At 35.3% G+C, this 15,440-nt stretch overlaps 1 protein-coding gene across 1 annotated transcript; it reads left to right on the forward strand.

Annotated features, from left to right (window-relative positions):
* Positions 1 to 8,572: 8,572 nt before the first annotated feature.
* LOC132638494 (probable glycosyltransferase At5g25310) lies at positions 8,573 to 13,548 on the forward strand. Its single transcript, XM_060355350.1, has 4 exons — positions 8,573 to 9,014; positions 9,696 to 9,823; positions 12,089 to 12,440; positions 12,596 to 13,548. Exons 1-4 carry the CDS (start codon positions 8,700 to 8,702, stop codon positions 13,256 to 13,258), a joined length of 1,458 nt encoding a protein of 485 aa, XP_060211333.1. The 5' UTR covers positions 8,573 to 8,699; the 3' UTR covers positions 13,259 to 13,548.
* Positions 13,549 to 15,440: the final 1,892 nt, after the last annotated feature.

Consider the following 15,440-nt stretch of genomic DNA (forward strand, 5'->3'; position numbering starts at 1 on the left):
CCCCTGTTTATATGCCTAGCCCGAAGTCACAATCCAGCAACCAACAACAAAAACAACAATACCAACATCAACAACAATATTATCAATACCAATATATTCCATAAAACATCCCACACGATGTTTTTCAACATACATCAATAATATACACTTCCTGTCTTCCCAATCAAGGAGCATAATCTCATCGACACACCAACAAAATTAGATACCATCTCTATACATGTAAATCATCCTAGCCACATGGCCACAACATGCTCAAAATAGTCCATAAACACAACAACTACAACACGACACTTTATGACCTTTCCTCCATAACTATTTTCACTTTTAAGACTTGCTAAACCTTCAAATCAACTCAACATAAGAGATAAGATGAAGAAAATACCTTATACTTGAAGAAATTCAGCCAATCCAACTTCCTTCAAGACCAAATATGCCACAACATCAAGTAGAAGCAAGAACAATCACCTTTCATGGACTAGTTTGGTGTAATCTTATTAAATTCTTGATTTAATGGGCTATAAATGTTTGGGGGTTGTGTTGGGAAGTTTTTAGGACTATGGAGAATTTAAAATGCTAAAACAATTGAGTTAATAGGGTATTTATACCCCTCATAAGTCGGTTCCACCGACTTTCTCAAGTAGGACCCGCGGAATCCATTTGGCAGCTTGGAGTCTTTATCATAAAATGGTCATAATTCTTGATCCGGATATCTTATGAGGGACCACGACATATGGTTGTAAAGATATTTCAATTATCTACAACTTTCATTTTTGGTGTGTTTCCAAATTCCAAACTTATAATAGCGTTTTGGCCCCTCCAAGTCAGATCATCCGAAAACGTATCCTTAAATCATCCTTTCGGAGTGCTTATGCCCGTATTTGGCTTAAGGGTCCTTCTTAAGATTTGCTCAACTTCCCATGTACTACTCATATCACTTTTCATATGTCCTTTATAAAACTCCAACATTTGGGCCCCACCTCAACTTACAATTACGAGGGCTATTCATTAAGTAACGTGTTGAGTGATTTACTCCATACGGTCTCCAAATGTCAGCTATATATATTCTTATACTCAGATCATCTAATCTTCATCCCTGATCTTTGTATAACTTTGCTCTCCCTCGAGCTCATACTAAGCCGTCTACAGTCTTGGTAATGCGAAATCTTTCAGAGTGTAACAGTAACCATAAGATGAACATGTATAATCTCACATGCCTCCTAAAAGGTAGCTCGAATCTCAACATACAAAACTACAGGGTAGCTCGTCTACAGTCTTGGTAACGCGAAATTTTTCAGAGTGTAACAGTAACCATAAGATGAACATGTATAATCTCACATGCCTCCTAAAAGGTAGCTTGAATCTCAACATACAAAACTACAGGGTGTAAAAGTCTCGATGATTGAGACATTTATTCCTTATTCTTAGAAACTCCTTAGTATACATTCGAATGTGGGTAGAAGAAGAGTTGTCGTTTAACTCTTTCGGGCACACTATCATGTTTTGGTTGAATTATTTAAATTATAAAGATTTCCGCAGATTTTATTCTTACATCATGACTTGTTTAAATTTATTTTATAAACTACTGGAGGTGATTATTGAACCTGGCGGGTTCAAGTGTCATTGTGCATCTTTTAGGTTCTTCCAATGCTATTCATGACGTCGGATGCCAATCACGTCTAGGGTGGGTTTTGGGCGTGATACAAGATGGCCAAATTCAGAGTCTTCTGTGAGCGTAGATACAGCCCTTTTTTCAGCGAACATCTCTTCTAAATCTGCATGCTTAAAGGAACGGGCAAGTGAAGGGGGTGGTTCGGTTCGCTTGACCCTTTTGGCCAGGGGCTCCTCTTCCGAAGATGAATTATCCCTAATGATAACAGTCTCCACCTCGGGTATAAAGACCCTTAACAGAGCAGGATATTGGGAAGCTTCGGCGATGGGGACTGAAGGGCCCTCGACGATGTCAGGAGAAAAGGTTCAGTCGAACCAGCCATGACTCTCTTCCCCAAAACATCATCGGGAAAGGATTCCACCTCGACGGAAGTAGTAGTGGTGGCACCGGTTCTGACTTTAGCAAGAAAGATATGGTCATCTGAGAAGTCATTGAGACCACAGACTTGTAAGGGACCACCTTCAGCCTTTGAACTTTTCTTTCTTTTATGGCCCACCGAAGACGACTTCGAGGGCCTAGTGGACTTAGAAGCACTCCTTTTCTTTTTTGCTGCTTCGGCAATGACCCGCGCTGAGTCCGAAGGATCAACTGCCAAAATTGGCACAGCAGGAACAGTTGTTGGTTCCGGCCTCGAGATTGATGAACCCTTCGGCAAACTTGAAAAGGGCAATGTCAAGTTAGAAGATGAAGAGAACGAAGGAAAAACACAAATCGAGGCGGGAGAACGGCACAAACCATGATTCATAGCCATCCATCTCTTGTCGGATAGCTCTTTCCAGGTACGCAACTGATGGGGATGTTGACTTATGATGCTCTCGACCCAGTCGAGGAAATTTTCTATCTCGTTCGGAACCCATCCAACGGCTGAAATAAAGGAGAGTTAGATGTGAAATCGAAAGCATACGTAGAAGGTAAAAAGGTTCTACGATACTTACGTTTCTCGTTCCATCTCTCGGGGAATGGCATATACCCCTCCGGGACAATCTCTTGGATTTTGATCGTAAAAAAGCGCTCCAACCAACCTCAATCTCTGTTCTCATCAGTGCTGGCGATAATGGGGTACTCCCCCCTCTTATTGAGCTTTACAACCTCGCCACGGAAGATCCGCGAGCTATAAAGCCGGATTAAATGGTGCAGGGTGAAGGGCGCTTTCACGTTGTTTTCCAATTAGCGGAGGCAGGTCACAGTCCGCCAGACGGATGGACCAATTTGTCCAAGACACAAATTGTACGTCTTGCACATGTTAAGAATAACCTCGTCAATCAGAGGGTCGAGGTTAAATGTAAAGTGGTAGGTATACACCTTCGAACACTCTTCCTTAAAATCAATGATACCCTCTTCCATAACAATGATCTCAAAAGGTCGGGTTGCTCAGCCGCAATCCTTGCGAACTCGAGCTAGGTCCTTCTCCTTGATCGAAGAAGGATATCGTCGGACATCGTAGCCCTTGTCGTACTTATTGGCCGACTTCTTCAGGGGCGCTTTGACAACAAACTCAAGATCGAAATGAAAGTTCAAAGGCAGAATATCGTGAGCCCAAGGTTCATAATATTCAGATTGGTCGCTAGGCCCGAGCCTGGTGACGGCATCAGTCGCCGAAGGAGGAGAAATAGCCGGTGAAGTGTTCCTGGACGATGATCTGGAATTTGTTGCCATTTTTTGGTAAATTTTTGAAGATTTGAAGATCTGGGTGAAGATTGGGATGAAGTTATGAAGATCTGGATAAAGATATGAAGATTTGGTTGAAGGTTTTAAGGTTGTTGCAATCAACGGATGAAGATTTAAAGGAGGCAAGAACATACTTAGAAGATTCACAGAAGAACGAGGAGTAAATGATCAAATAGTAAATAGTGAAAAATGAAGGGAAACATACTTTATAGAGGGAGAGTAATTATGACGAAAACTCATCGAGCAGAGAGCCGAAGGGACGTCCAATCAGAAAGTTACGCGTGTCCGAAGTCAGACAGACTTGATGTGAAAAGATATTTGTTTTCCCGCCTATTTCGAAACTTATAAGAGAAGATACAGAGGTTATCATTCCACTTCCCATCACTCTGATAGACTTTGATCCGGGAAGTGTGGGGACTATCTATATACGGTAAAAATCGCTTTGATGAAATTGAGTCAGCCCGCCGAAAGTCGGGGGTAAATTGGGAACATGGATGTCGAGTTGGGACATCAGTCAGGGTTCGATGATATGGAGACCGCAAGGTCCGAGATGAGGTCAGTTCGGGGAGCCGAGGAGACACCAATTAGCGTCAACACGAGAAATCCACGACGGGCCAGATTTCTCGCCAAGAATCCTGCCGTCCGGTATGTTCGAACCGTTGGCGCTGCCAGCTGCAACAAATAAATTTTTACCTTATTTAGGGGAGCATTAGGATTTTGCCTTTGTAAATAAATAGGGGTAAAGCCTCATTAGTTCTAGTTCTACTTTTTTGGCACACAAACTCTATAACAATCCTTATTCAAAGTTATAAGCTATATACTTATTTCCCGGTGGAAATTCACTGTGGAAGATAACAATTCACAGGCTGTTTCAATTCTTGTTCTTTACTTGCAACTGATTGTTATTTCATACCTCATAACGTTAACAACGAATTAAACCACGTATCCTTTAAACCGCATATAAATTTAATTGCTACCTTTTTTAGGGATAAATAAAGCTCACGAATTTCAAAAAAAAAAAAAACTACAGAAATTCAAATACATTTTTTAGCACGAACTTTCTGATAGAATTTGTTTGCCTTAAATTTTATGATCTACATTAATGGTGGAATGTTTACTCTCTTTTTAGTCTAGAAATATTCTAGAATGGTACTTATTTTCCTTCTAAAGTCTAGTTACTACATTATGGAATATTTGGTTTCCTTTTAGTTTAGTATTGTTATGGAATGAAAAAACGACAGAGAAAATTGAATAGAGAATAAATTATAACTCTTTGTATTGTTCTTGAATTGTTCTTGCATTGAAAAATAAAAGACTACATCTCTATTTATAGATAAGTAAAGAGAATAAAATAAAAAGAAAATATACTAAGATACTAAACTAAATATTCTACAATTAATGTAGTAACTAGATTTACAAAGAAACTAAATGTTCTAGAATATTACTAGCCAAAAAGAAAGTAAATATTTCTATCACTAATTAAATCATGAGTGGTTCTATGGGTTTATCTTCCTTTACAACTTCCCACAAATGATAAGTGTCAAAACAATAAATGCAATGGGTTAAAATTTGGTTGAAAATGGGTTAATAGTGGTTGAAACTAGTTCTTCTTCTTCAATGATATCACAGATCCATTGAGGTGAATGAATCCGACGCTGATACCACTGTTATGCAATGGAAAAAAAAATGAGAGAGAAAATTGAAGAGAGAATAAACTATAAGTCTTTGTATTGATTCTTGAATTGTTTCTTGCATTGAAAAATAAAAGACTACATCTCTATTTATAGAGAAGTAAAGATAATAAAATTAAAATAAAATATATTATTTCCTTATAGATATTAACTAAAAGAAAATTAAATATTCTATAATTAATGTAGTAACTAGACTTAGAAGAAAACTAAATGTTCTAGAATATTTATAGCCAAAAAGGAAATAAATATTTCTACCACTAATTAAATCATGAAGGGGAAGGAAAGTAAATTTTCACAAGTATCTATAAGGAAAATAATATATTTCTTTTATTTTATTCTATTTATATTTTTTTATAAATAATAATGTAGTTTTTTATTTTTCATACAAGAAATAATTCAACAAACAATACAAATACAGTCAAACCTCTCTATAATTGCTATTCGTTATTACAACACTTCACTATACCGGCCTGATTTTTTCCGAAACCGATTTTTTATGTTATATTTTACTTCTCTATAACAATATTCTGCCTATAACAACAATGACATTCATTATAGCGGTACACTCTTTGTAAAATTACCTCTCTATACAGCCACACTCAAATATTGTGTAATAATATTTTGTAAGAAATATATTATCTATAAAATAAAATATTAAAATATTTATGATAATCATCATTAATGTCATGTACATAGTAAATTTCAAGTACGAATATCTAAAAACCTGCAATTATACTATTAAGCTCTTAGACAGCCTTAAACGAAAAGCTATTAAATTTCTTTTTGCTAAAAGTTTGAACAAAAATCTTCATCAGTTCAAACGTTATATTATTACTAAGAGACTGGAATTTATGAAACAATCTATAATTTTAGAATTCTTACATCAAACTTGAAAATTTAAATTTTCAATTAATTTAAAATGCATATGTTCCTTAGTTATGGATAAGTAGTTATGGATTTCTTAGTAATTTATTAGTCTTTTCAATTTTTAATTAATGAATTATGAAAATCAATTGGGATTTTAAAATTAAGAATTATTTTTGGATTCGTTTATACTAACATAAAAAGTTTTTTTTAAAAAAAAATGCGTACGTTTGTTTAACAGCTAAATGAAATCTAAACATCAAATGTCAGTATACATACATAGCAGCATCTCACTATAACAGCCATGAAATTTTTGGACAAACGCTATCATTATAGAGAGATTGACTGTAGTCAGGGGCGGAGCCAGCCCTTCGGGTATGGGTTCGGCCGAACCCAGTAGCTTTTGTCCGAACCATATATTTGTATTAAAAATTTTGTCAAATATATACAAATTATTAATTAAGAACCCAGTAACTTTAAAGAAGTAGAACCCCGAATTCACAAATTTCGAATCCTGGCTCCATCTCTGACTGTAGTTATAGTTTATTCTCTCTTTAATTTTCTCTTTAGTTTATTGGATTTCACATCACTTTCTTCGCCAACAGTTTGTTCCAATCTTTTATACGGTGATGCAATATTTAATTTACTTACAACATTCAGCATTTTAATTTAAGGAATTAAAAAGTAAAAAAAGAAAAAGAGAAAAGACATCATTTGACCCCTGAACTTGAAACGAAAATTTAGTTTAACAACTAAACTTAAGTTGTATTTATTTACCCTCCTTAACAACTTTCAAGTTAATTAAATACCCCCTTAGCGAGTGACGTGGCAAGAAAATGTGATGACATTTTCAAAAGCGCGTGGAATGGGGAAAAAATACCAAAAATGATTCCAGCTGTACACATGTCCTCTTTTAATTGGATGACAATTTATTATACTTAATTATACTTTTTTAATATTTTTTTTCCTTTTTTTTTTTACTTTTCTCTTTCTTCTTCTAACTCCACCCCCCCCCCCCCCCCCCCCCCCGCCCTCCCTCTCCTTCTTCCCCATCCCCCAAATCGTTGCTGATATCTTCCTTTTTTTTTTTTTTTAAATTTTTCTCCTTTCTTTGTCTGGGTGGGGAGTTCGTGCATTTTCTTCATTGCTGAGCATATTTGAAGGGCAGTTCGTGTAATTTCTGCCCACCAACCCCACCGCCAACCTTCCCCGCCACCAAAGCAATGAAGTTGCACGAACTGCCCTTTCTTATTCAATCAAAGTGTTCCTGTGATGATAGCTGATAGCTTTATAAAAGTTGCACAGTTTAGTTGATTAATTGATTGGTGGGTATGTAAATGTTGAATAACATTTTTCTTGTTATTGAGATGAGAAATTGAATAAATTGCACGAATTGCAATGAAGAAATTGCTGGCGGCTATGGACCCTTTTGAAGAGGTTTTCTGTGCAATGGAAATTGTTCCAGTTAATTGGTGGCTAAATCATGTGTCTACTTAAGATTGGTGGGCCAACCCTAAGAACAAGTGTGAATATTGTATTTTGGTTCATCATGTTCTAGAATCAATTAGAACTGTTGCATATTTGAAACGTTTGTGATGTTACATTGTTTCATTACCCTTTTCCATATGTTTGGCCTGATTCTATTTATCTGATTGCAGAGAGTGATAGTGGTGGTTATGGTGGTGGTGTGGTGGCGGCGGCGGTGGTGGTGGGGTGGTGGCAGCAGTGTTGTGGAGGTGGAGAGTTTAGGAGGAGGAGAACGGCGGCTATGGGTTCATCTTTTTTTTTTTTAATTATTGTTTAATAAAATAATAAAATAGGGAAAGAATGAAGAAGAAAGAAAAAAACTAAATAAATAAAAATAAATAAAAAAAATATTTAATTACGTGGACCAATCACCAGGCGAGTGATATACAACACCTAGATCTCAACTGGTCCACGCCGATAAGGGGGTATTTAATTAACTTGAAAGTTGTTAAGAGGGTAATAAATACAACTTAAGTTTAGTTGCTAAACTAAGTTTTCGTGTCAAGTTCATGGGTGAAAAGATATCTTTTCTCAAAGAAAAATAGTAATAAGGTCATGACTTGCTATATGGAACAAAGTAGTTTCATCCCATCCCATAATCACCTAAGTTTACCAAATTCATACTAGTTCACCACGACCCTTTCGTTAAAATTATCGCTGTCAATATCCATAAAAGGGCAAGGACTAAAAAGTAAATTCCCGTGATAACTTCAAGGCTTAATAATATTTTTGGTCCCTCAATTATTGATATATTCTAATTTTAGTCTTTATTATATCTAACTAAACATATTTAATGTTCAATTAATCAAAATGTGTGTCTTGATCCCATTGCTAATGAATATTCATAAATTTTCAGAATTATTAATCTTTCCTTCGTTTAATTACTCGTGTGTTATGTTATGCTTGTATTGTTACTCAACATTCAAGGTTAATATACTTCTAAAAAATAGTTCAAATATAGCATACTTCCTCCATAAAGGGATCAAAATCACACATTTTAATTTAATTGAAGGTCAAATATATTGAGTCATAAATCCTAAAGACCAAAATCAAAATTTATAAATAATTGAGGGACCAAAACAGACTATTCACCCTGTTCAATTTCATACGTTGTCACGCCATTCACCTTTTTTCCGCCCATTTATATTTATCCCAAAACGAAGAAGAAGCCTAGTAGAAGCAAAACTGCTCTCCCTTCGCTTTCCCCGCCATAACCGCCTCTTCATATACCTTCAAAAAATCAATTTATTATACACACACACACATATATATATATATATATGATGACGAAGAAGAGTAGTGGTGATGATGGTAATGGTAACGGAGGAGTTTATGGTTATTTAGGTGTACTGTGTTGTGTACTGATTGTATCTGTGATAGCGGTTGTATCTATCAGGTTTTCCATTTCCCGAAGCACTTTCCGGTATTCATCGGTGGATTCAGCAAGTGTTTATTCGATTGTTGAGTTGCAGAAGAAGGTGATCGCTGCTGCCGTGGCTAATCAGAATATTCCGTCACGAGCAATCGCTGCTTCTGATGTTTCTGTCTATCGCAACTCTTCCTTCTCTCCGATACCTAGAAAATCTACTGTTGTTGTGAGTGAATTTCAATGCTACTCCTTCAGTTTCATCGATAATTACTAGTTTTTTTTTGTTTTTATCGATAGAGCTTCCCTTTAATGCTTTGGAAAACGTTATAGTCCAAGTTTGAAAGGTTTTCTGAATCTATGGATGCGAAATCTTAATTAAAACTTCAGTTTTAATTTTGTTTCATATTACGACGGTTATTTTTTTAGTGTTGATAGAGCTGCATTCAATGATTCATATGAAAACGTTAATTTTGAAGCTTTTGAATTTGTGGAAATCTGTGATCAGTTATCTTCATGTTTACGTTTGGTGAGTTTTGAGTAGTGATAGAGCTGCATTCAATGATTTTGAAGTTTGAGAGATTATCTGATTTTCTGGAGTTTTTGTATAAGTGAAACTCTACAAACTACAATTTTGTCCGTTTTTGTTATGGCTGATTCTTTTTTTTTTTTTTTTTTTTTAAATGTTGGTAGAGCTGCATTCAACGACTCATAAGAAAACGTTACTTTTGAAGCTTTTGAATTTGTGTGCAATGATTTGTTAGTTTTACAGATTATCTGATTTTCTGGAATTTGTGTATATGTGAAACTCTACAAAGTTCAGTTTTCTTCGTTTAAGCTTGTTATTATTGGTGGTTTATTATTTCCGTGTTCATGAATATGAATGCAATTATTCTGGAACATTCCACAGAGGAAAGATGATAAGATAGAGGAAGGATTGGCACGAGCAAGAGCGGCGATTCGAAAAGTTGCTGCTGGTGTTGGAAACTTATCGATGAACCCTGGTGGGATCTACCGTAATCCAGGCGCATTTTATCAGTAAGTCTCATTCAATTTTGTACACTATATATGGAAAAGGAATAAAGTAGACTTAACTAGAAATTTATTTAAATAAACCTCTAAAAAGGAGGTTTTCGCAATTCACAACTACTTTCCTTCTAAGTTACTACTGATCACCAGAATCATTATAGCATACATTCCATTCCAAGTGTGTTCTCTTCTAATTTATTATTCCACGCTCCGTTCGAGGTGCAAATCAATGGATACAAAGTATTACCTCATTCAAATTTATGTAGCACATTTCGACTTCGGAAAATCAATTTGACTAATTTTTAAAGTTAAATTGAATTAGTTCAACGTAATGTTTTAAAATTTATATAGATTTTCAAAAAATTGTATGAAATGTATGTAAGTTGCAGTTTTTAATATGTGAATATATGGTGAAAAAATATATTACAAAAGGTTAGTCAAAGTTATATAGTTTGAATCTCTTAAAACAAAAAACTACATATAAATTGGGCGAGAGGGAGTATTACAGTTAAATCTGAATACATCGTTCACATCGAGAGTAATAAATGTGAATAGAGGGGGGAGTATTACAGTTAAATCTTAATACATCGTTCAAGTCGAGAGTAATAAATGTGAATCATAACTAGTTTTTCCCCTAACTCCGGCATAGAGTGGAGGGTAAGAAGGGATTTTAAATTAGTGGATTTAGATCATTGATATAGTTATAAATGTAACTGTAGATGTATAGTAGGATTCTTTAAAAAATTTAGTTCAACATTAGAGCAGTGAGGCTGCATGTATAGATTGTCCAGAAGTAGGTCGGTCCAGGCATGGAGTGTAACAAGTCTTGTAACAGACGCATGGTGTATGTATAGTGCGCACACTCAATGTTTCCTACAGAAGTTGCAATTGATTGCCTTGTATGGAAAAGCCACACTATTATTCATTGCTTGCAAGTGATACTCTTGTAAGTCTTATATATATGTGGTGCCTGTTTTTGGGCGGCTCTATATTTACAAACACCCACACCCCACTCCCATAACGTACTACAGTATATTTTAATAATCTTACAAATACGGAATTAGTTGAAACGTTTCCTCTTTCCGTTTAAGTATTTAGATACATATAGAATTTTAAGAGTCCTTGTACTTGACGGATACGCTGTTGACTAGTTTGTCACGTTTTTTGTCTACCATTTACTTCTTATAATTGCTTTGCATTTATTTTCATTAATTAATTCCTAGTAAATGTTTGAAATTTTGCTATGCATTGGGATTGCTAGAATCTATGATAATATTTGTAATCGAATCAAAGCTTTATTATCCCACCACAAGAAAGCATAAAATAATGCTTAATATCCTGAATTTATATGCTACCCTTTATAGATAAGTAACAGAAAAGTTGTATGCTGTAAATGATATCTCGTCAGCTGTCGTCTTCTTCTTCTTTTTTTTTTTTTTTACCACAAACAAAGAAGAGGAATGCTAACATTAAACCAATTATTATTAATGTCAATGATGCCTCCTTTAACAGTATCTCGTCAGGAAATTAAGCGAAGACTCACACCTTGGATCTAAATACGCTTTAATACGAGTATTTTATATTTATATTTAATAATAACTAATTTATATTGTGTCTTCTCTAATTAATGTACTAACTTTTCAAAGGGTTACTTGTTTTGTTGAAAGAACACAACTCTTTGTTTATTTTATAATATTATTGCTAAAAATGCTATTATATATAGTTATTTAATGTGCTTTTTATGGTTTGCATTTTCATTTCTTTTTCCAATTGATATATTAATAGTTCACCTACATTACAAAGCTAGGAAGTTTAGTTACTCGATCAGCGTTGAGAAGTTTGACAATCATAACAAGGAAAATGTCGTTCTGAACCTTATACTATTATTTTTCTTGTAGCTCAATTCAATTGTTTGATAATGATAATTGTCAAATGGACCAAAAATAGTTTATTCAGAAAAAGTAATTCTAAATAATTAGGTTAAACAAATAAGATTAGTGTCATTGAGTTACCAATTATGTGTAAAGCCATGCTGATTGGTTTTGCTATAATTTGCCTTGCCCTTGAAGCATTCGGATTTCACGTAAGCAACATATATTTGATACATAATTTCTTGATTGGGACTTAAGATACCATATGATTGGGACTTAAGATACCATATACTTTTTCACTTTCATTTCTAGGCAGCTGTCATAGTTTTAATTACGTACTATTGCTATCATTAAACATGTTAGTGGACTTGAATATCATTTGTGTTGTGAATGATGTTTGCAGGAGTTACAAGGAGATGGAGAGGAGGTTCAAGGTGTATATATATGAAGATGGAGACTTCATAATGGTCCATAACGGACCCTGTAAAGATATATATGCAAGTGAGGGAAGGTTCATCAGTGAGATGGAACATGGTAATAATAAATTCAGGACAAGTGACCCTCATTCAGCCCATGTTTACTTCATGCCTTTTAGTGTAACTTGGATGGTTAAGTTTCTCTACGTGCCTCTTTCATATAACCTTACACCTCTTAAAGAGTTTGTATCTGATTATGTGCGACTTATCTCAACAAAATACCCCTTCTGGAACCGAACCCATGGAGCTGATCATTTCATGCTTTCTTGCCATGATTGGGTGAGCATCATTATATTACTTTCGGAGCCAAATTTTTTTTTATTCCAATAAAAAATTATAAAATGGATTAATGTGCCTAAAGGATAGGACAGACCATAATTAAGTCTTGACACATGCTATTACTCACACATGGTCTGCTGCTATACTTATTTCAGGCTCCTGTTGCTTCAAAAGGCAATGATTTCCTGTACAATACATCAATAAGGGTTTTGTGTAACGCCAACTCCTCAGAAGGTTTCAATGCTCAGAAAGATGTGAGCCTTCCTGAAATCTACCTTTACAATGGTGTAGTGTCTCCAAAGCTGCAGTCTCCTCCACCAACCAACATTTCAAGGCCTTACCTTGGATTCTTTGCTGGTGGACTTCATGGCCATGTCCGGAAAACCCTCTTCGATCACTGGAAGGGCAACGACTCTGATCTTCGTGTATACGAATACCTGCCTAAGGACATGGATTATCCCTCTGAAATGTTGCGGTCCAAGTTTTGCCTATGCCCTAGTGGCTATGAAGTGGCTAGCCCCAGAGTGGTTGAAGCAATTTATGCCGAATGCGTTCCTGTTATGTTATCAGATCATTATGTCTTCCCTTTTAGTGATGTCCTAAATTGGGATGCATTCTCAGTACAGGTTAACATTACTGATATCCCAAGGCTAAAGGAGATCTTGGTGGCTGTTCCAGAAGACAAATACATGAAGCTTAAGGAAGGTTTGAGGGCTGTGAGGAAACATTTTGAACTAAACCGGCCTGCTCTGAGGTTCGATATGTTTCATATGATATTACACTCTATATGGCTCAGGAGACTAAATTTAAGGCTATAGAATAGCAACATACTATATACATCCAATATATGTTACAAAAGAAGGAATAGGGGGGAGGAGCGGGGGTGTGAACAGATTCCATAACAAACTTTACTAGGGTTTTATCTCATTGCCTTTTGAGTTAGATTCTTTCATCATATAGAATTTGTTTGTAATAGCATCTTTTTTTCGGATGGCCTATAGGATTAACAAACAGTTTTGCTTTAACAAGAAAATGTAAATGAAAGCATTCTTGATCCAGTTTTCCATTTCAGAAAAGGAGTACTTATCAGTGTTTATTTATTCTACAAGATATATAGTACCCTTGAAATTTTGTCTAATGTGAAATGTGCAAGGAATGAATTCATTTGACCAACTTACATATCAATGTCTACATATGATGTTTGGATACCAGCAAACTGATTTGCTGCCTATTTACGTGACGCTTCTAATCTCTACTAAACTCATAAAATACTTGACATCACTAGATAGCAATGAAGTTGTTGGAGAGCCTTTGAATCTGAGCCTTTCCCTTTCAGTCTGAGCCTTTTGTCGTCTCATTATTGACAACACGATCAATTGCACCCATCTGATCAGTCTTCATGAAGAAAATAGTCTCGCGTTCTCTCCCTTTGCTTCTAATCGAGTAATATGGGAAAGCAATCCTAGTTTATTGTTAATGCAAAATTCAACTGCTTGTATGATTTTGAACAACCCTAATTCCCCCTACAGCTAGCAGCGAATTCCTTGCATTTCATCAGTCTCTCCCCTTCTATATTTAACGCGCATCCATCAGCATCCCTTATGAAATACTACCATGGCACGTAAAAGAATTTCAGATTTAAATATTTCCCAGCTTAGTACCTCCCAGGGGCACGTCCCTGACACAAGCTACAAAGATAAGCTTCTGAAGTGTGTGCGTCTGTATGCATATACATACATTTATCTGTTACTTTACTTAGGGCAAAGGTACAAATATACCCATCAATTTTACGATCTAGAGCAGATATACTCTTCGTTAAGAAAGTGGTGCATATATACCTCGACTGTTTCACAAAAGGTGCAAAGATACCCTTATCGTTGACGAAATCTTTTAAAAATCATTTAGCTTATTTTTTAATTTAAAAAATGTCGCGTGGCTTTAAAAAAATAAGTAACTCATTTTTATAGTAGACTTTTTTTTTTAAAGTCACATGGAATTTTGTTTGTCCAATGGGTTGTCTGCTTTCAGGGATGAATCTACACACAAGTGAGGGTGTTCACCCTCGGCAAAAAATTACACTGTATATATAAGGTATTTTTGTATTTTTTATGTACATATATAGATTTTGAACACCCTGAACACAAGAGTAAAGGTTGGTTTAGTGGTTTTCAAACCCCCTCAACGAAATTTCTAGATTTGCCACTCTACTTTGTTAAAAAAAAAAAAAAAAACTCTGTGGCTTTAAAAAAAAATAAGTCTACTCATTTTCTTAGACGAACCATACTTGACCCACTAGAAAAAACAAAATTACCACGTGACTTTAAAAAAATAAGTCTACTAGAAAAATGGGTAGACTTATTTTTTAAAGCCATGTGGCATTTTTTTAATTAAAAAACAAGCTAACTGAGTTTTTTTAAAAAAAAAAACCGTCAGCGGAAAGGATATATTTGCGTCATTTGTGTATCGGCAGAGGTATATATGCACAATTCTTTTTAACGAGACGTATATCTGTTCTAAATCGCAAAGTTGAAGTGTATATATTTTTGCACTTTTTCCCAATAACTTATTAAGTAGGCGTTTGGCCATGAAAACCAAATATTTTTGGAATTCTGAAGTTGGACACTACTAAAAAATCCTGATTTACCTACAGAATTTACCGAGGGATGTCCATCGGTAACCAGGATTTACCAAGGGACGCCATCGGTACTAGGCTTGTGGGTAATTTGGCCCTTGGTAAATAATACCGAGGGACACTCTCGGCAAATACCGATGGAGACCCTCACACATCCCTCGGTACTTCCCTTCCCTCACATTCATGCAAAATTAAATATACCGAGGGACGACCCTCGGTACTTAAGAAATATATATAATATTGATATATTATTTACTGAGGGACATACATCGGTATATTAATGTTAATTAAATTAAAATTTTAAATACACCGAGGGACAACCGTCGATAAATAAAATATTTAACAATTATATTTTTCATTTTACTGAG

This window comes from Lycium barbarum, chromosome 4, assembly GCF_019175385.1.
Source record: "Lycium barbarum isolate Lr01 chromosome 4, ASM1917538v2, whole genome shotgun sequence".
Lineage (NCBI taxonomy): Eukaryota > Viridiplantae > Streptophyta > Magnoliopsida > Solanales > Solanaceae > Lycium > Lycium barbarum.